At 47.6% G+C, this 22,788-nt stretch overlaps 1 protein-coding gene across 2 annotated transcripts in view; it reads right to left on the bottom strand.

Annotated features, from left to right (window-relative positions):
* The window catches only part of MYOT (myotilin), an 801,437-nt gene that overhangs the window by 627,288 nt on the left and 151,361 nt on the right, over nt 1-22,788 (bottom strand). For both annotated transcript variants that reach the window (XM_086931487.1, XM_086931486.1), the window contains exon 4: nt 3,572-3,695. In XM_086931487.1, coding sequence (XP_086787613.1) covers nt 3,572-3,695 — 124 coding nt within the window. The remainder of the gene's footprint in view (nt 1-3,571; nt 3,696-22,788) is intronic.

Raw genomic sequence — 22,788 nt, 5'->3', positions numbered from 1 at the left:
TTGCCAAATTTGGTGTAATTCCGTTCAGGAGTTCCGGCTGTAGTTGTGTCTAAAGTTTCCTATGGAAAATTGCATGGAGAAAACATGTTTTCTCAGCTCCCGCTTGCCGAATCACTCCAAAACTTTCAAGATAAGAACGGACCGAAGCGGGCCATAAGTTTTGAAAAATTTGCGAAGATTCGTCTATCGGCGCCAAAGTTATTGTGAATAGAATATTGCGATTTTCCTATGGTAACTAAGTCCTAACTATAACTACCTACTGGTGACCGCCAATAGTTAATATATAAAATATTTTTCACTATAAGTGTTGTAAAAATGAGTTCAATTAGCTGAAATATGACCTTCTCAGGCAGATGAGGTATGTAAAATATGCTTTTAAATGTATATTGTGTACGTGCTTGCGGGTGACTGTGTTTATGAGTGTGTATGTGTAAGTGTGGATGTGTGTGTATATGTAAGCATGTGTGTGTGAAAGTGAAGGTGAAAGGGTGTGTGATGTTACTTCCGTTACCCCAGGCATTTTGGTGAATTGATGTGCATGTCATGCTCATGGTGTGCAAAAAATAAACTTGGGAAGAACGCAGCAGGTGTTGAAGGATCAACACTAGTCTGACCTGTTAAAACTTGCTTGCCATCCTCAAAACAAAAACTACTAATACTACACCCTACCTGGCCGAGAAAATCCTCAGATACTGGGGTTGAAGCAATTCAAGAAGACTTGACCTGGTTGGACTAGAACTCAGCAGATACAAAAAGGAGATAGGACCAGAAAAGATGAATTTCCCAACTTGAAAACGATCTGGAAAAACACCCTGTGATGGATCAGATGTCCACTCAAAAAATATAGAAGACCTGCTTCTTCCAGGACTGCATCGGCCTCCATCTATACTAACCTTGTGTGCTTCTTTGCCTCTTGCGTTGAACAACACAAGAGAGAAACCCTACACCCCGCCATTCCCCCTCCCCCACAAGAAATAAGTGCAAGATTCTGAATGCACTTCACAGTTCTCACTATATACATAACTGCTACACATTTGTTTAATTAATGCGACTACAAAAATGTTATGCTTTCCAGGCATGCCATGCCAGACCGGTGGGTCCAGGGTACAATAGAGTGGCAGCTGCCAGCTTCTAAATGAAAGGTGCACATATGGACACAGAATTGGCGGGCTTTAAATAATGCATACCACCGAGGTGTGCACTGCTTTTTTCCAGGAAAGCCTCTTCCTCCGGTGAGCCTGAGGAAGGACATGGTCTGAGTAACACAAACTGGGGCACACTGCACACATGCGTCGCCTGATACGGTTTTCTATGGCAGCCCCCTCTACTTTCCAGCCGGTTAGCAGATTTGGACTTGGCAGCCGCTTCCAATGCCGGGTACAGCCTCCACCTACACATCTGTCAGGCCACATTTCACCTCTACACACACCTCTGGCTTCAATGAAACTGGCGGGGGACACACTTTGCTCCTTCCCAGCCCCTCCCGAGCTATTCCCAGGTACTCTGAAATAAAGAGCCTTCTGTCTGGACAATGCAGCATAATAGCTCTGGCTCCTCCGAGCCAGCAGGGGCTAGAGAGAGGAGGAGGGGGGGGGTGTGCACTTAACGTTTCACCCTTCTCTTCAATGGCCTGAGGGCAGATCTTCTTGGTATGTGTCATACACAGAGGCAACCAGGAAGGCTTGTCACGTCTTCAGGGGCCCACTGGTGCAAAGCACATAGGGGGCATGGGTTGTCTGGGCAATTTTTAAGCTCTTAGGTGCTTGTATCTGCAGGACAGCAGATTACCACTGTGTCGGTCCACTCCAAGTAAGACTCAAAGAATACATGCACGTCCTGAAGCAAGTGAGGAGTGAGACATTCTTCCTGACCACACAGAACAATTAAGTTTTACAATAAAAAGTTCAGGGTAGGGGCAGGGGCACGCTCTGCAATATTTGTAGTTCACACCCTTGCTCTGTAACCACCCCCCCCTTGTATCTGCAAATAATTGCCCATTTTTGAACTGCGACCCTCAAAAAGTTTCTAGGAAACCGACGCATTTGCAGTTCAAAATTGACTGGGTGATTGCGTGTCAGTCTGGGCCCCCTTCACAACATCGAATAGTCCGGAATTGTGGTTGTTGTTTTACAAGTGAATACACAGCTTAAGTGCAAAACAAAAGGGAAGCAGTTTAAGCGCGATGGACAGAAGAGACCACCGCTGCCCGGGCCATTAAAAAAACATTACCTCCTCTTCCTTGCTGGTTCCGGGCCCGCAGCAAGGGGCTTTGCACTAGACCCTGAAACTGGACAATCGCTAACAGCCTTGACGTCGCCTCTCGTTTATGAATGGCCGTGGTGCAGCACGAGGCAGCGCCGCCGACAGAGGGGGCTTGGCTCGAAGCATGCACAATTAGACCCGCTTCCTCGCTCTTGTTGACAACAATGGCCAGACTTCAAGCCCCGATTAGAGATGGAACATTGTGAAACAAGTCTCTCAGAGAAGGGGGGCTCAAGCGTGAGGCAAGGTCACAACATGGCAATGTCGATTGCCGACACGCACACAAGTCCAGTCCGGGTGGGCGGGGCCTAAGGGAGACAGCGCGGTCACCAACCCCACTTCCAAAAGAAAACCGACAACAATAGATCTCGCAAGCGAGCACGCATGCGCTGCGTCGCTAGGCGAGACCTAAAAAACAAGAAGTGCCCCACCCAATCTTTCACACATACAGGCACATACTTTCTCTACTGTGCATGCACATGCTTGCCCAAAACATACACACGCGCCGGCGCACACACACACAGATATCTCTAGACCTGGTACCAGGGATATATTATACATTGGGCGCACTGTTCCTGTTTTCACTGCAGCATATCTATAACTAGGTGTACGAGGTACAAACAAGGACAGTGCACTCTGTTACAGATAATTGGCGAAAGTGGATATGGCTCTTTGAAGCAGACATCTTTCACAGTGCCGGCGTCATGTGGTTGCTTTACAAGGGGGTACAGAGATCCCACTGAGTAACTGCACCCGACTGTAGGGGAATTCTTCGGGATCTATGTGACCCCGTTTTGCCCTTTGCAGGGGTCACCCTCAAAGAATGCAATGACTGTGCCCTTCCGGAAAACCTCTGCGCCCCTGCACCTGTGTCTATCATATGGCAGGGATGCAGAGGAAAATGGATTCGCTTATTAGAAAGGGGCCAACCCGTATGCGAATGAGGGAACACCCCATTAGAATCGCGCTAATGCTTTTATTGTGCCACAATTTCTATTAAAGAGCATCAGTGGAAGCTTCTGCGGCCCCTTCTGTAATAGCACAGTGCCCTGGAGCGATTTATGTAATGCGGCACTAGCTGTTGTCACACACTTACACCCCCTCCTCAACAGTCGTCACTCATATCAAGTAATTGTTTTTACTCGCATCTCTTTAGAAATATTTGGCTAACAATGTGCATTTGCCAGAAAATGGTTGAGGCTTGATATTTCTGCTTTTGAAACACAAGTGTTGCCATCTCTCTAAATTATTAAAACATCATCGCCGCCAACAAGAAAGTATTTATAATTAGACAAGGAAAGTAACATACCCTTTTAGGATCAATGGAAATGGGCTGAATTAATGTTGATGAGCTCTGTCGTACTGCATTGCTGCTTGTTTCCTTCAGTGAGGACCCAATTGTCAGTGAAACACTGGTAGTTTTTCTCTTTATCCTTTAAGAAAGGAAAGAAACCAGAAACAATCAGAGGACAAGATGTTAATCACATAAATTATAGTGTACTACATGTTGGTTACTGAGTGCATAAACATGATTTTGTCTTTCTCTCGCTCTTGCTTTTTCTCTATACCTCTTTCACTTTCTAGTTCACTCTTTCTTTAACTTTATATTGTTGTTAACTCCTTTCTCACAAATCATCTCTTCATCCACCTCTCTTTCAACCTGATTAGCCCTCCTTTCTTTGAGTCCCACTTTTGATCTACTGTACTATTTTTTTTTTCACCATGGTCTGCAAGGTGGGAGCAGGGTGAAGTGAAAGATATTGTGGGGCTTGCTTCAGCTGGGGGGGATAGAGAAGGATTGTTCTGCTCCCCATGCTGCAGTGTACGGGCAGGTGGGGAATTAGCGCAGCACCTGGGCACAGCCACTGCAGCTCCACCTGAAAATATGGGTCCAGTATCTCCAGGTCCAGAATTATCTGAAATGGAGTGTGTGGAAAAATAATTTTGGACTCGGAGAGCGTGAGAAACCCATAGTTGCTTGGTGCGTTAGCCCCACCTCCAGGGATACCGCTTCGGGCAGCTCATGTGCTGCATAACAGTCAATTAACTTGATGGAGCTGCCTTTTTCTGATTCCTTAATCAGTTCATAAGGACTGACTATATATATAGTGTATGTAGGCTGATAATTTTCTTTGCTTCCCATGCTTGTCTGTAGAAGTCCATAGTCAGCCGAAAACCTATTCTTTAATAATTGAACTCATGATAATTATTGAGCTTTTTGGTCCAACCATCCAAAAAAGAGAAATATATGCCTAGCCACTACAGTAAGATCAGAAATTCTCCTTAATTCCATTTTAGGTTTATCAAAGTAAATAAAAAGGTCTTTATTTCGATATATATCATAAAAGACAATATACAACAAGCATAAAATACATTTCATAAAAAGGTTAAGACAATAAATACAATACATTTTAAAACCTGGGTAAAACAGCATTAAATTGGACAGAAAAAGACCATGACTACGACATACGACAATACACAATTACAAAACAGATGACGTAAAAGCTATGACTCAGTGACTAAGGTTACGGGAACGTATAGACCAGGCCCAGCTAATGAACTTTGCTACACCGATGACAATAAAGGCAGTATTGTCCGTTTTCAAAATCCTACTGGCAGCAATAGCAGATCTAGTGCCCAACGAACAACATACTGGTCTTAACCAGACTCTTCTGGGTAGTGAATACTTTGGACATCAGAATAGTAGATGTTCAATATTTTCTACTTCCGTTACACAAAAAGGACATTTGTCACTACTTTCTGGATTCCAAGAGTGTGTTAGCCCACGCACAGGTAGCGAGCCCACTCTCAGTTGATGATACAGTTTCCGGTCGTTTAACTTGGTTATTATGTCCCAGTAATCTTCATATCTCGGGACATCCATAATGGTTTTAGGTTTATCTCTATAAGTGCCTCTTGCAGGATTCATTTGGCCAAACCAGCTTAAAAATACGAGTACAAAGTGGCTGAGGTCCTGCAAGGTGAATTGACGGCTTTGCTGTCGATAGAGGGAGAGTTATGTAAGCATCAGGCTTCAAAAACAGATTTTAGCTCTTGCACCATGTAATGCTCAATTTACTATTTTCCTTTTTAGCATAACCAGAAACTAAAGTTATATCACATTTAAGACAGGTCTTAGCTTTGTGTAAAAAGAAATGCACTACATTTGCCTGAAAGTAACAAGTTACTGATATCAAAGTAGGTCATTACAAAGTCTTATTGCACATGACCGTTTGTCTGCAGACAGAAATATAATTACGGCTAATTAAAGTCTGCTAGATTGGCACAGTACAATAATAAAAAAATGAATACATAATTTGTTTTTCTATTTACTTGGTCATGCGCTGCAAAAGGCTTTCATTCAATTTGAAGCAGAACATCAAACATAAGTGAAATTGTCAACATCATAAACATCAAATGAAACCTATGGGTGGAAATCTAAAACTCATACTATTAAATATTGAAGGCTTCAGATGAAAGTCACATTGCTGAAACTTCAGAAAACATATTAGTCTTGTCTGTTGACTTAATATGATCTAGCAGGAGATTTGTTTAATTGCCTGCTAGAGTGCATGTAATGAATAGAAAAAAAATCAAAGAGGGGCTATAGTGAAACCTGTTTCAACCCAAAGAAATAGTTTCTGTTTATTGCCATGCTGCAAATTCATTGGCTGTATGGTAGATCAGTCTGCCTTAAGAAAGCTTCCCAATGCAAAATATTGATAGTGAAGCATCGATACACTTCAAAAGAGGCTCTTTGTTCTGAAGAGCAGCAGCAGCTGCCTAGCCTAGGATCCAGCACGAGCTGGAGCCAAGCTGCTAAAGGCCCAATAGCTTCTGCCAAGATGCAGTTGGGTGCATGGTTTTAGTTTCAGAGACTGGTGTATAACACTGAGCTTTGGTGTGTTTTCTTTCACTGCTGGACTTTTCTGTCTATCACCTCACTGTTAGTTTCTTTTTCCCAAAAGTAAATAATGTCTTGATTTTTCTGGGTCATCTGACGCTGGTTGTTTGGTGAACTTCATGCCATCTCGGGAAGTCAGTAGAATTATTGTCTGTCAACAGAGTGTCTTTGGCTCGATCAACTCAATTAAGTTACTGAAATTTCAATGTGGTGTCTGAGGGAATGATTGATCCATTATTCACCTCTACAGTTGCAATAGTGAACTGCCTTGTGCATTGAAAGCTGAATGTCAATGCCTTTAGGCCAGCCACTTTCAAAGTTCATATGTCGATTCATTGGTAGTTAACTGTTTACTGGTCTAAGTTCCTCTTTGTTTGATCCATTTAAACGTTACTTCTAGGCTCAGGTATTTATATCAGGGATATCATATTGATTCCCAATTTTCTGTTTATCAGTGGTCTGAAAATGTACCACTTACCTTTTGATGATACAATTGCTAGCCGAGTTAACAATGCTGGGGGTGCTTACGATCTTTTGGTAGGTTCATCAAGTGACTGATTTGAATATGAGCAGTAGCATTTCCATCCAAAAGAATGGTTTCTATTTATGTTAACAGAAATACATAATTCAAATCTACTTAGAACTTATATTCAAGTTTCTTTTATAGAGTGAAGTAGTAAAATTACTCAATTAGTATGTAGGAAAGACTGACATGTTCATACCTCTTACAGCCCCCTGCTTCTGATTTAATACATGGAGGATTCTGTTTCATTCTCTCCCATTATTTTGACACAGCAGGGTAGACTATTTTGGAACTTATTGTGCCTGGGTTGAAGTGGCATGTGGCTCTTTTTCCTATCGGGAGGCAAGAGGATATATGGAAGGAAGCAGATTGGTCTTATGAATCCACATTTAGGACCTTTATCACAAAGCTGAGTCTTATGTTGCACTGGATGTGATTAACGTTCTATACACTAGTCAAAAAAAGCATTCAGGCTTGAAATGCGGAATCTCTTTAACCGGCAAGGGAGGTGGTTTAGAATCTGTAATGGTGACGGATATTACCTCACTTTTGCCCCTCTCTTGCAGAGCATGTTTTTAGCTTGCTTGCAGACTTTGGATAGGTGACTGACTGGTGGAGAATGCCAAGGTGGTTTGGAGTCTGTTCTTCAGGGTACTAAAGCTTCAATAGGAAATTATATTGCTGCATCAGAGGGTCTTATTTAAAGTATGGCCGGCTGTACTACAGTCCACCAGGTCAGCAGAGGGATGTGCTCAATACACCCTCAAAGTGTTTGCTTTTTAAAAACAAACTCACAAAGCACGAGTTTGCTGTTGAAAAACAAAATATGAATGGTCTTTAGTATTGGGAGTTTTTTTCCCAACGCATTGGGTGGAGATGATCATTAATCCTATTTCCTGTTTGAAACTGTAATTTTTAGGTCGAGCCTAGGCAGTGCTTATGCTCTGTCTGTAAGACTTGCTGTAATCGCTATACAGAGTGTAATACCACCTGCTGCTTGCAATTAGGTCACTCCTGCGTCGCTTTTATTTCCTGGCTTCTTATTGGTTGGCACTCATGATACATCACTTCCGGTTTTAGGTAAGGAGCACCGGTCAACTACAGTTTCCTTACACTTGTAGGTGTTATGTGTTCCTTTGGGGACTACTAGTTTACCTTATTACCTGCTAGTTTTACTGTGTGGTGGGAGTGCCTGTTAACAGTAGTTTGCGCTATTTATTTATTTCTACATGGTGCCCGCTTTACAGGCCGCAGCATGCATAACTTGTATGTATTCGGGTGCTGCGCTTTTTATTTAGAACGGTGCCCGCATTTATGTTTTTTTGCGCTGCGAGCATAACTAGTATGTATTAAGGCACACGCTTTATATATAGCATGCCGCCCGCTTTTATGCTTTTTTTTCATTACTATGGCGCCCACTTCACGGGTTGCTACACTCATACGTCTTATGTAGACGGGCGCCGTGCTTTGTTTCACCATGGCACCCATTTTCATGTTTATGGGCTCCATAGCCTTTCCCTGGTTAGTGTCCTGCTGCAGACAGACTCTTTGGTGCCAGTGCTAATGTGACCATTACAGGACCACAGCATTTCTCGGAGGGTTACACTATGCCGTTACCTTTATGGCTTTATGATGTGGAAAATTAGTTATTTTCCGCACACAGCAAGAGCAGATCTGTCAACCACAGGAACATCTTCCCCACTGGGGCAGGGGCTTCACAATGAAGGCTTCCATGCCAGCTACATGCATTTGCCCGGTGTCTTACCGCTATTATGTCTCCACAGTTTAAAAAATGTTGCAATTTAGGATTGTGCGAAAAATAGAAATAATGTAACTGAACATTTGCAACCAAGAAACACCTTTTTGGTGAAGTTTTTTAACATTAAAATGGCGTCTTGCACGGCGAATAGCCTTTCAGCTGCAACCTCTTTCGCTCTTGGTTGTCTAGCTGTCTGTTCTCTTTGGTCGGTGTTAGCCCGGAACAGAGGTAAGTGTGGGCAGAAGGTGGTTGTCACTTCTACCCACACCCACATCAGCTGACAAGCACATTCAGTCAGCAGATAAACTCCTGACATTCAAGCAGACCTCCAGCTGAAGGCGCACAATCCATCAGACTCCCTTAAACACAAGCAAATGACCAAAACCCTAATGGTGTTGCACATTCCCTTGTAGACATATAGAGTTCAAATCAACGATGCAAACACTCCCTTCACTGAGATATAGCACCCCCTGCGGGCAGACACCGGGACACATTCTGCAAACACATACCTACAGACACCAGTACCCATGCTCACTCTGCATGCACTCTCACATAAATTCTGATAAATGTATTGCTTCTGAGACCCAGCCTAGGAGCACCAGCCACCTAACCGACAGGGCTTTAAAACGAGGACCCTGCCGGTTCAGGCCCACAGGTGACAGACACCTTGGGGGCAGAAGTGGGGAGGAGGGATGTCCTATACTTTCAGCGATATACTATCTGCTGCACTCAGCCAGGCCTTGTCCCTGCAACATCTGTTTGCTTTCCCAAGGGGGTGACATGCACCATTCTTGCCCAAGACGGCTGCCGCTAAAGCACATGTGGTGAAGGCAAACATCTGAGACCTGAGATTCTTTTGTAAACTTTTCCAGCATTTTGCAGTGCTTTAGGGAATGTCTGCCCCAAAGAAATCACATTTTAATCTCGGTGCTCCAGTCTTAGGAAAAGTCTATTTCAGACCCACACAAGGTCGGTTTGTAGTGCTTGGAGTAGAAGCACAAGCCCAACTCTTGGAGCAGTGTGGCTTCATGTACACAAAGGCAATCAAGGAGCAGAAGTCAAAAATGTTTAAGGCAGTTGCGATGAGTGTCAGGCTTTGCATCAGATGTGCTCAAGTTTATGTCTGAAGGCACGTGCTTCAACCTCCTTTAAGCTGTGCTAGGACAAAAAAACAAGCATTTGCAATGCAATAGGTCTCGCGTTTGCGAGAGTTTGAGCTATTGGCATTGTAAATGACAATGCTCATAATTTCTGTATTTTGAAAACCTGTAAGCGGTGCATAAACACGCACTTCGAACTTATAGTCGTTGCTTACGAGAAGCAAGGCTGGGAGTAATTGCGCCTCTTTTACTGCCAGTCTTCCTTCTCATTAGCAAGGACTATAAGTACAAAGTGTGTGTTTACGCACCGCTTGCAGTTTTTCAAATCATATATATTAAAGGCATTATCATTTACAATGCGAATAGCTCAAACTCGCTCAAATGTGAGACCTATCGCTTTACAAATGCTTGTTATTGTTGGAGCCAATGCAGGGTCCACAATCAGAAACATTCTTCCATGATATTTGCAGAGCACCCTGTCTGCCAAACTCTAAATACAGGCCTTAATGTCTGTTCGTCGGAAGTAGTAAAAGAGCTCATGTCATGTAGGCCATGCATTTAAACTCCTTACTCACTCTAGTGATGGAAAGTTGATTGCAGCAAATTGAATTTCATGCATGACAATAACACATTGGAATCTAAAGCTAAGGAAACGTTGTGTTTAAGGTATGCAGGCATTTGACATTGGCAGGGAATTGAAAAATGGTTACAAGACTAATGAAAAAATAGAATAGAAAGGCCAGCCAGCAGACAGATATTTGAAATAGGGCACAGAGCACATCTACATGACAGTCATTGTTCAAGGATATCCTTTTCAGTGCTTGGCAGCACTAGGAGTTACGCACCACCACATCAACGGGACAGTTGTCATCAACAAACCATGAAGAGCTTGCACAGCTTTGACTGTTGAAAAGAGCTGAGGCATACGCACAACTGCACAGTGTGATGCAATGGTCACTGTGACCTCAGTACATTCCTAAGTTGGACACTGTGGAAGTGCAGAGGTGACGACCACGTAGTCCAAGAGAAGTAGCAACAAGATGTCAATAGATGAAAGGGGGGTGCTCTGTGAAACTGAGGTATGAGGGAAGAAAACAAGTTACTTACCTGTACCTACAGTTATCCAGTATTGGTATCATTCATAGATTAACATGCCTGAATCATTCCCCGTCGTCGAGGCGGGAGTCCCACGGTAATAATATATACAATAGCTGTGCCTTAGAAAATTATTTGTAGTAGGCTGCAAAGACTATAGGCCCAACTAAGCCCAAAACTTAGCAGCCTATCTACCTCACTATGTAAAAAGGACTGAAAAGTAGTCCCAACCAATCAGCTGACAGCACCCTCTAGAACCTTCCCAACAGAGGCAGTTCTCCTCAGATTTTCCCAGCACAAGTGAGAAGTATGTATCCCTAATAAAGAATTGCCCTGACGGGGAGGAGAGTAGGTGCATGTGAATCTATGAAAGATACCAATACTGGGTAACTGTAGTTACAGGTAAGTAACTTGTTTTCTTATCCAGTATTGGGGTATCTTTCATAGATTCACATGCCTGAATCGGAATAGCAAGCAGTAAAGTCATATCTGTCGTTAGCAGAAGGTGGGAGACAAACCGTAATTGTACATATCCCCCACACAACCGGAAGGTTATAGAGCACTAAAATGTAAGTATACACACATGCAGAAGAACTTTCTTATACTATCATTTAATAAAGACAACATTTGATAAACAGAGCATTATAGTAAACCATACATCTTTACATAACATCCATATAATGTAAGAGACTTTGAAAAGTCTAACCTTAATGAAGAAGATGCTGCAGCACTGCCTCTCCAACTGCTGTATCATCATGTAATGCCGACTGCAAACAGTAGTGTCTTGTAAAAGTATGGACACTCTTCCAAGTAGCAGCTCGGCAAATGTTCTCCAGCGTGACTCCAGCAAATAAAGCTGACGACGCCGACATCATTCTAGTGGAATGCGCTCTGACTTTTCTGACTAAAGGTCTATTAGCCTTTTCATGACAGAATTGTATCACTGAGGATAACCATCTAGCTATGATTGCTTTAGTTACAGCTTGTCCTAGCGTGACCTGTCCGTAAGCAACAAATAGCTGGTTAGATTTTCTTATGTCCTTAGTTTGTTGAAGGTAAAACTTTAGACATCGTTTGACATCAAGAGAGTGGAGGGCCTTCTCAGCTGGTGTGACAGGATCCGGGAAAAAGGTCTTCAACTTTACCGGCTGGTTTAAATGAAAATGAGACAGTACCTTAGGTATGAATTTCAGATTGGTTCTCAATGTGACATAATTCTTTGAGAAATGTAAGAAAGGTTCTGAAATGGTGAACGCCTGAATTTCACTAACCCTCCGGGCTGAAGTGAGAGCTAGTAAAATAGCCACTTTCCAGGTTAAGAATTTCAATTCCGCCTTATGGATAGGCTCGAACGGTCTCCTCATTAATTGGGACAAGACAATATTGAGGTCCCATTCGGGAGGCGGAAGTCGAATTGGAGGAAAGGCTCGAAACAATCCTTTCAGAAATTGTTTTATCAGTGAAGATGAACATAGTGAAGGCTTGTTCGCACTTTTTCTGAATCGGGATATGGCGGCAAGATGTACCTTAACAGAAGAGAATACCAGACCCGCCTTGGCTAGAGAAAGTAAGTAAGGTAGAATATCCTCAGGTGGAGCTTGAAGAGGATGAATATTATTTGCTTCACACCAGCAACAAAAGCGTTTCCATTTGAAACGGTACGTTCTGATAGTAGTCTGAGCACAGGCTTGAGACAGAATTGCTCTACAGTCTTCAGAGATTTGGAGATCTTTAATCTCTAAGAAGTCAGGAGCCATGCGTGCAAGTGCAGTGATTGAGGATCCGGGTGCAGAATCTGACCTCCTTCCCTTGACAGCATAGAAAGAGTCGGTTTGAGACGAATTGGAGGTTGTCGCGATAACAGGAGCAGTTCTTGGAACCAGCACTGCCTCGGCCAGCGAGGAGCAATGAGAAGAAGAGTGCAATGTTCCCTTTTCATCTTCTGCAGAATCCTTGGTATCAACAGTATCGGGGGAAAAGCGTACGCATAGATTCCTGACCATCTCATGGACAGGGCATTCCCTCTTGACCCCCGTTGTGGAAATCTGCTGGGGTAGAACAGGCATTTGCTGTTTTGTCTTGTCCCAAACAGATCCAGAGTTGGTGTGCCCCAACTTTGAAAGAGTCTGTTCACCTGTTCCTGTTCTAGCTCCCATTCGTGGCAGCCTGTGAGGGATCTGCTGAGGTTTTCGGCTAAGGAGTTGTGAACCCCCTTCACATGCTCCGCTCTGAGTGTTATGCCGTGCTGTATAATCCACTCCCACATCTCTTGAGCTTCCTGCGATAGGGATAGAGATCTCGTTCCTCTTTGCTTGTTTATGTAAAACATGCTGGTGGTATTGTCCGTACGCACCAATACTGATGAATTTGCAATTCTTGGAAGGAACGCTTGCAGAGAAATGAAAATGGCTCTTAATTTGAGACTGTTGATGCGCTTCTGCCGATACTGATGAGACCAACAGCCTTGAATCTGGAGGGCCTGAAGATGACCTCCCCATCCCTCCATTGATGCATCTGTAGTCAGAACGAATTCCGGGATAGCCTGAAGAAATGTGAGGCCCGGAGACAGATTGCTTTCTTTCGACCACCACTGGAGAGCTTGTCTCATTTTGGGTGTCACCTTTATGTGATCGTCGAAAGATCCTCCTAGTTGTTGCCATTGTTGTTGTAGTCCCTCCTGCAGTGGCCTCATCCTGAGTCTTGCAAAGGGAACTAGGTTGATTGCTGAAGAGCACATCCCTAGGAGAGACGCATACGACCGGACAGAAAGTGACTTTTCTGGTGAGATCTGCTTTGCCAGTCTTTGAAGTCCATCCTGACGCTCCTGAGACAGGAATGCTTTGCACTTTCAAGTGTCCAGAGAGGCTCCCAGAAAGGTTAATACCTGTAGGGGCTGTACTTGTGAATTTTTCGCATTTAGAGTGAGGCCCAGTCTTGAGAATAGACTCAGGGTGCTTTTGAACGCTTGTCTTGTGATCTGTTTCGATGGTCCTTTGAGCAACCACTCGTCTAGGTACAGGAAGACCTGTATTACCTGGGACCTCAACGCTGCAGAGACTGGGGCCAAGCATTTTGTAAATATTCTTGGTGCCGACTTTAACCCGAATGGAAGCATCTTGAATTGAAAGTGGACCGCAGCCACTGTGAATCAGAGGTATTTGATATGTTTGGGGTGTACAGGGATATGGAAGTAGGCGTCTTCCAAGTCCAGAGAAGCCATAAAATCGCCTTCGTTGAGACAATTGAGCACATCTGCCAATGTCACCATGCGAAAACTCTGTTTCTTCAAGAATTTGTTGAGCCTGCGCAGATCCAAAACCGGGCGCCACTCTCCCGATTTCTTTTTTATCAGGAAGAAGCAAGCGTAAAATCCTCTTCCCTTCTGCGAGATTGGAACCTTCTCTATCGCATTCTTGCGAAACATGTTTAAGGCCTCCTTGAACAATAAGTGAAGACGAGGGGGAGGGGGGCCCTTGGGTGGAGTTGTAGGCGGTTTCTTTAGGAATTCCAGAGTGTGCCCTTTTTCCATTAATTCTAGGACCCACCGGTCCGATGTGATGTTCCGCCAATGATGGTAAAATGCAGAGATCTTCGCGCCCACAGGGAGGAAAGGATGTTGGACTGGCATCCGGCAAAACTCATTGACGCTTGTTAGAGTCTAGTCCTTGATTGTTTGCTCTTCGTCTTCCTCCCCGACGAGAGAAATTATTGGAGGTAGACTGACGATTTGATAACTGGTAATACGGGTGCTTGTACTGTGATTGGTATTGCCGGTTCTGTTGGTTATGGTAACTTCCTCTAGAAGAAAAGCCACAACCTCTTGCTCCTCTAAAATAACCTCTCTTGTACTGTAGAGTACCAAGCGATTTTGCGGTATCCGTATCAGTTTTGATGGCAAGCAAGGCGTCATCTATGTGCTTACCGAAGAGCGAGTCCCCGTCGTAAGCCATATCGAGGATTTTTGTTTGAACCTCAGGTCTGAAAGATGTTCTTCTAAGCCAACCTTGGCGTCTGAGCACCGCAGCGCCCGCTAACTGACGGGAATTAGTATATGCAATGTCCAGGGCACAATCTAATATTTCAGAAGCTGCTCTTTCTCCTTCAAGCAGTATCTTACGTGCCTCTTATTGACGGTCCTCCGGTATCAACTCCAGGTATTCAGACAGCTCCGACCACATCTGTCGGTCATAACGGGCAAGAATCGCAAGAGAATTTGCTGCCTTGATAGAGGATGCAGCGTAGATGGAAAACATCTTGCCTATTAAGTCTAATCTTCTGCCTTCTTTATCCGGTGGCGTTGAGATTGGAGTGGACGAATTCTTGGACCTCTGTTGAGCGGCTTGAGATATCACAGAGTCCGGACGAAAGTGACCCACCAAAAAAGATGGAGTTTCTGGTGGAGCCCTGTACTTTTTCTCTATACAAGGAAGGACTGCAGGGATAGAAGCGGGTGTCTTCATAATCTTTAGACCTTCTTGCCAAATAAAGTCTATAATGGGAATGGCCCTTGTGACCCTTCTATACCCTTCTTTAAAATCATGTAGGAAACAGTCCGACTGCTCAATGGTAACTGGCAGTTCAAACCTTGTAGCAGCCCTTTGCATGATGTTATGAAAGCCTCCAATGTCCTCCGGCGGAGAATCAGAGGGCTGTGGCAAAGGAGGTGAAGGCATGGGTATTACGTATTCATCCCATGGATCCGTAGGCGTGTTGTCTTGAGGCAGCTCACCTTCCTCTCTTCCATCTTCATCCGAAGAGGAGGTATCCCCTTGTGGCGCGGGTTCTTCAGTGTGTCTTGGTGACATTGGAGGCTGCGGTGGAGGAGGTGCAGGTACGTCCGCTGGTACCGGAGGTACTTCTTGCGTGGATGGTGTCGGTGGGAACCTCTGGCGATAGTCTGCCAACATGGCCTGCAAATACTGTATCAAAGAAGGAGGTAGATGACTAGTCTCCTCCAATCGTGGAGGTCTATATGGTTGCCTATAGAAAGGTGTAGCCAATTCCTCTTGGTAGTAATGCTCTTGCATATCCTCTTCGTCCTCCTCATCCTGGCAATTTCTGTGTAATTCGGATGGATGGCGAGCAATCCCAAAGGGACCTTCATTATCGCGGTCATCCTCCTCAGAATCCTTTTCTTCCACATAAGACTCTAAGATCTGCGATGGCAGCAGTGGGGATATATTAGAATAGTCCTGCCTATGATAGGTCTTGAGCTGAAAGTGTGTATAGGCCACATATGAGACATGAGACACCTGAGATGGAACAGGCCAGGGTCTTGTTGGCGGAGTTTTGGTAATAGCTGAACTCCTTGAAGATTTAGGCGTCTTAACAAGCTGCGCTGAAGGCGGCTGGCTTATTGGCAGAAGCGCCGTCGACAAGCTCGTCGTCGATGGGGTCATCGATGGGGTCGTCGTCGACGGTGGTACTGTGGATGGACTCTTCGTCGACGGGGTCGTCGTCGACGGGGTCCTCGTCGACGGGGCTGTAGTCGACGGGGTCGTCGTCGACGGACTCTTCATCGACGGGCTCTTCGTCGACGGGTTCTTCGTCGACGTGGCTGTCGTTGACACCGTCGTCGACGGGCTCTTCGTCGACGATGATTTCGCCGTCGACAGGACTTTTATCGTCGATGACTTCATTGACTAAGGTATCGTCGTTGATGGAATGGTCGACGATGATTTTTCGTCCTTAGTCCATGAAGATTTCTTAGAGGAAATCTTAGCTGAAACAATAGGTGAGGTAATGGCAGATGTAGATACCATCACCGCAGAGCTTGAAATGGCAGAAGTCACAGAGACTGTGTGGGAAGACACCAGAGAGACAGTCTTAGTCTGGGCGTGGGCCGCGGGCATGACCAGAGCATATGTAGGAAGTCCGCTTCGTCCGCCTGACATCGCAGGCACTGGTGGGAAGCGTTGGGGAACATCTTGTGGATCCGCACCGGGGTGAGGTACGCCCTGTGTAGGATCATGGCATGATTATATTTAAACTTCACATTTCTGGAAACTCTCCTCGGGTGTTCTAGGGCCAATTTCCAAGTCCTATCTGTCAATTCTTCCCCTGTGTCCCTCGACCAAGTCGCCCGCAGCGCGTCAAGGGAGAGTGCAGCATGTGCCCTGACCCCGGTGTACAGTCAGCGCACTAAGTGCCCGGCCAGCCCCCATGTAGTGTATCAGATGTACCAGTTCATGCTACTGTGGGTGGGCGCGTTGTGGAGCCCATGTCGTCCTGATGTAATGGGAAACAGTTGCGTGTAGCAAATAATGTCTGTCCGATGTCCCTGTTGTATGCACGAAGGTGTGGTAGTCTAACAATTGGTCATCCCCAAAGAAACTGCCCACTCCTTCTATCCCACTCGCCGTCCATTCTCTAAGCGCGAGTCTGGTGAGTCGCCCGTGCGGCGTTGGGATACCCAACAATGGGATATTATCTGCGTAAGGCAGGGCCGTGGACGTGTAAGCCAGTGCCTTTTTCCAACATAAAAGGGCAGTGCGGAGCAGTGGGTGGCATCCACGCGGGATCCTACTTCTGGGTAGTAGCAATGCGTGTAATTCACCCCGATCAAGCCGACCCTTCATCCAACCTATTTCGTGGAGATTCCTCCCGGCCAGCCAGTAGGACAGCCACAGGAGTTGGCTTGCATAGAAATAGCCTTGAAAGTCAGGGGGACCCAGGCCCCCTTGGGAGGTACTGAGTTGTAATTTCCGCAGGCTAATCCGCCGTCTGCCCAATCCCCATATTAGGGTGATCAATAAGGATTTAAGGAAATCGAAAGTGCGGCGCGGAATACACAGGGGCAGGTTCACAAAATAATAAAGTAAGCGTGGCAACATGACCATCTTCGCTATCGCTATGCGTCCCAAGACCGATAAAGGGAGTGAGGTCCAAAATCCGATACTGCCCCGGAGACCAGTGATGGCCCTAGTAATATTACCATCCAGTTGATCTTCCGGTTTCCTATATATGCGAACGCCCAGGTATTTAAAGCTGGATTAGGCTACCGGGATCTCATAGGTGCCAAACGGCATTGAGGGCAGACCATATTCCTCACGGAAATAGAATCCCACCGATTTGTCCGGATGAATGGCCTGTCCCGATATTGTTTCAAATCGGCGGAAGGTATCACACAATAGCGTGTGGTCAGCTTCCAGGTCTCGAAGGTATAGTAGCATGTCATCCGCGTAAACGGACAGAAGATGTGACGTCCCCACCACTGGTATGCCCATCCCCTCCGCGTGTTGTCGAAGGGCAATGGATAAGGGTTCCAGCGCCAGCACGAACAGCAGTGGGGATAGGGGGCAGCCTTGCCTGGTGCCACGATCGATTGTGTATGCATCCGACACATACCGTCCTGTTCTGGCCCTGGCCGTGGAATTAGTATACAGTAACCTGATCCACCGCAGCAGCGGGGCCGGAAACCCGAATCGGCTCAAGGCCTCAAAAATAAAGGGCCAGGAGAGCGAATCAAACGCTTCTTTAAGGTCCAACGCAATGCATCCCGCCCGTGGTAGCTCAGGTGGTGACGCGAGCATGATGGCGTGGAGGCGTCTCTTATTGAGGGAAGTGCTGCGCACATTGGTCACAGTGTATAAGTGTAGTCAAATGGGGTTGAAATAGATATCACTATGGCCTGCATGGTCGAGTGCGGCAGGTGACCTTTCTCAAAGGCCTCCTTATAAATTAGTTCCAGGACCGGCACCAGTATGTCAGCATAAGTAGAATAGAACTCGACAGGTAGTCCGTCCATGCCCGGGGTCTTATTCCTGTTCAAGTATAAAATCGCGCGTATTTTGTGTGGGGCGATGGGGCCCTCCATCGATTTTTGCACCTCTGCCGACAGTCGAGGGAAGGGGAGGACTTGCATGAAGTCGGTCATGTATGTAGGATTAAGGGCCTCAGTCCGAGCGTATATTGCCTGTAAGTGATCGTGGAACGCCCAGTTAATGTCAGATTGTGTGTCTGCTAAGTCCCCCTCCCGGGTACGGATTTGGGTAATTACCGGGACGTCCGGTTTATCACGGATCAAGCGGGCTAATAGCGCCCCAGAGCGGTCCGCCTCCGTATGCTGACGGTGTAGGTAGGCCTTGTGATCAATAATGCGCAGTGTCTCAAGTGTCTCAGCGTGTACGATATTTTGTTCCTGTAGGGCCTGTTTTTTGCCTGGGTCCTCCCCCACCTCCCGTTCCAGCTCTGCCAGCCTGCTCTCTACTTCACACAACTTTCGGTGGATCTCCTGCCTGGCCCCCACCGGCTTCCCAATCGCCACTCCCCGCATAACCACCTTCATTGCGTCCCAGGCCACCAAATTAGAGGAGGCAGTATCCCAATTAACCTCCCAGTACTGTGTCGGGGCCTCTGAGAGGGCTGCTTTGAACGGGCCAGCCTCCAGGTGTTGGGGGTTGAGACGCCATGTAGGAACCGGAGTCGGGACCCTGCCCCAGGAGATAGCACATTTAAGGGGCCTGTGAGCCGAAAAGGTCTTCGCTATGTATTCCGGGGAGTTCGTCAGTGGGACCATCGTGTGGGAACATAGGAATCAGTCAATCCGTGTGTGTAGGTCATGTACGGGGGAGTAGAAAGAGTATTCTTTGTGTGTGGGGTGCCTCTCCCGCCAAACATCCTTTAGGTTCCAGCCCTTCACCCAGGACTTGAAAATGTCAGTAAGCTTGGTTGCACTAGCAGCCTGTAGGGGTGGGTGTGATCGGTCGAGGGCCACATCCAGCACAGCGTTCCAGTCCCCACCGAGCACCCAGGCACCGAGCACCCAGGGGATACCTGCCCACAGGGAGAGTGCCCTCCCGACCCTTTGTAGGAATAGTTCCTGTTTGTAGTTCGGGGCGTATATACAACCCAGGACAATCATTTGGCCATCCAGAGTCCCTTTAACCAGGATATACCTGCCCTGGTCATCCGCTTGCTCCTCTATCGCATTAAACGGTGTTCCATGGCGCACCCAGATAGTGGCCCCCCTAGAGAACGCCGAATAGGATGTAGAATATAGAGTCCCCCTCCATTTCTTCCGGAGCTTCTGAGCCTCCGAGGCCGTGAGGTGTGTCTCCTGCAAGAAGGCGATCTGTGTCTGCTGTTGAAGGAGATAAGAGTGGACCCTGTGTCGTTTCTGCACCGCCTCCAACCCTCGAACATTCCAGGTGGTGACTGTATACACACCTGATTGTTCAGCCATGATCAGCAGGCGGTAAAAATAGTGTCAGAGGTGGTCGTGTGTCTAGGACCCCGGGGAGCCGAACCCAGGAGAGAGCACCTATAAAAAGTAGCAACATTGTAAAACCAAACTTGGCGCAGCCAGTAAACATAGCCGAGCCCAACCTGAACAATAAAACCATAAGAAACCAAATAGTTGTGCCTACGCCTTGGGGGGGGGTCGGCCCAGAGCACATGTGTCCATTGCGTAACCAGTCTCAGTCTCCGCTGGCTCAGCAGTGGCCCGGCCAGGCACTTAATGCTATAGGGGAAGTGAAGTGTGATTACAGACAAAGGTGTAAAGTCAATGACAGGTGGCTTCCAGACTCATCCCGAAAGAACCCATTATTGTGTCCCCTCTAAGGATGAGGCATGCTTTCAGCCGGGAATCAGTGACCATTCCACGGTCCCCTCTTCCCCCACCCGTACAGCCCGGATCCCAGTCAGGATCCATCTCCCGAGGCCTAATTAAAACAGAAAAGGATACTCTGCAATAACTGCTGCAAAGAAGTAGGTTCAGGATCTCACTCAGGCAGTCAATTGTCCATGAGTTCATCAGCAGCCCTAGGAGTAATCGTAGGAAAAAGCAGCACACTGGTATCAGAGTCTGAGTGTCCAGTGGTATCATCAGAGTCCGTGGTAATTTTTTCCGGGTCCTCCCTGAAGGTGCCGGCAAGTGAGATGGCCTGCTGTCGTTCGTCCCTCTGGTGATTCCATGATGGGCCGCACTCAGCATTCCCTTTTCCGGATCCTGACGAGGAGCGGCGGCGTCCTCCCGAGTTCCTGTCCCTCACTCCTGCGTCTGCCTCTTGGGATGCTTCCTGACCGCCGTCCAGCCCCATCACCTCTAGCCACTCTTCAGCATCTGCAGGGCTCTCGAAGAAATGCGATTTCTTCCCATGAATGACCTTCAGGAGAGCGGGAAAGAGCAAAGCATATTTCAGTTGCGCACTCCGCAGTTTCTTCTTCACCGCCAGGTAGGTTGCCCGCTGTTTTTGCACCATATTCGTGAAGTCCGGATAGAGTGGCACCCTCTGGTTCTCAAAGTGGATGGCGGATTTTTCTCGGGCTTTCCTCAGCAGGGTGTCACTATCCCGATAGTTAAGGATACGGACGATAAGAGGGCGGGAAGGGCGCCCCGGTCGGGGCTGGCCCGTCGGAATCCTATGCGCTCGTTCCACACGGAAGTATGGGGAGAGGCTGTCCGGCGCCACATGCTCTTTGAACCACTGCTCCATGAACCCTTCCGCCCGCGGTTCCTCACATTTTTTTGGCAGGCCGATTACCCTGATGTTATTCCTCCGATTGCGTCCTTCCGCGTCCTCAACCCGTTCCATCAGTGCGTTCACCTGACTCCGGAGGTCCTGGATAGATCGTCCATGGTCGGCCACCGTGGGTGTGGGGTCCGCTATCGCCAGTCCCTGATCCTTGATTTTATCCGCCAGCTTGCCGTGGTCCGCTTTCAGGAGGGAGAAGTTGGTAGTGAGGGTCCCCAATTGTTGTTCCAGCGCCTGGCGGGAATCACGGATCTCTTGGAGGATTAAGTCCAGGTTGTCCGCCTGTTGAGTGGCCTGTCCGGACTGGTCAATCGAGCCGGGTCCAACTCCACCCGCTCCGGCTCCCGTCTGCCCAGACGACTCTCCCGGCCCTTCTACGTTCCTCTGGCCCTTCCTGACCATGGTGCGTCCGATCTTCTCTCCGGTCAGACCTGGAGTCGTCCCGGCTCCCGGGTTCAGCAAGGCAGTCTATAGGGCCAGGCTCCCTATATCTCTATCGCTGGGGTTCCGTACCGGGCCCCCGAGCAGGAAGTGGCCACCAGCAATGTCAGCCAGCTCCCACCGGGTCGAGTCGAGTGGGGTCCAGCTCCTCCCAGGAGCCCACCAGACAGCAATCTGCACCTCAGCCAGGCCCCCTCCGCAATCGGCCAGTTCTACAAACAGGAGTCTTAACCCGTCCCGCCCCCCTCGTGTGCAGGCCCTCGACGTATGTGGAAGCACTGCCTCAGTTCTATTGCTTGCTTCCCGGACCGTCCTCTGGAAGCCTGAGGTCAAAGTGGGGGGTATGGGGGGGGAAGAACAGCCAGCGAGTGCGGGGTAAGTCTGCACCGGGTCCCCGATGATCTGTGCTTCACGAGGGCTCAGCCGTCGCGACAAGGCCTCCTCTCGGTCGGTCCCTACAAAATGGCGGCTCTCCCTATCCTGGGGCCTCGGCTGGGTTCCGGGGGTCCGGCTCCTCTCCCCCCGTCTCCCTCACCGTGGGTTAGCAGTTCCTCCGCATCTCAGCGCTGTCCGCGAAGGAGTATGTATCAAAGCTCCAGCCCTCGGCAGGGCTCCGGCTCCGCCCTCCAATCCGGGCTCTCGCCCTCCAGCCTTTCCCCGGGGTCCGGTGTGCTGCGTCCGGATCTCAGCAGCACCCTGCCTCCCGGCTTTCCAGGCCCTGTAACGCGGTCACCAGCGCGTCCCGCAGAGGGCTTTCTCCTACGTTTCCCTCCGCCGCTGCTCGGCGGCCCGTGCTCCGGGTAGTGTGCCGCCTCGGGTCTTCGTCCAGCAGCCTGCAGATGGTCTCCGACAGTCCGTATATCTCGGATCAGGCCCGGCCGGGCATGGAGCTCTACCGGAGACCGTCCGCCATCGTGGCTGTTCGGCCACGCCCCCTCAGTCACACAGACATGCTCACAGTGCTGGAATGGCACATGCACCTTCATGCACCTGTTTCAGAAATCAATGTCACTAGCTGCCTCAGCTTGATGCTGGACCCGAAGAGGGTCTGCATTTTATTTTTATTGTACCAAGAGTGAATAATTATTCACTCTTGATAAAATAAAAATGGACCACTAAACAAGGAGGATGTAGTGTAGCTGTGAAGCCCAAAAAGGAGAGCTGCCACTGGTCCAGGGATACCCATCCATCAAACCAATCCATCGACTCAATCATCCAAACTTTCA

Source organism: Lissotriton vulgaris, chromosome 7 (genome assembly GCF_964263255.1).
Source record: "Lissotriton vulgaris chromosome 7, aLisVul1.2, whole genome shotgun sequence".
Taxonomy (NCBI): Eukaryota; Metazoa; Chordata; class Amphibia; order Caudata; family Salamandridae; genus Lissotriton; species Lissotriton vulgaris.
Note: the sequence above shows the minus strand (reverse complement) of the source record. Positions and strands in the feature narration are given on the sequence as shown.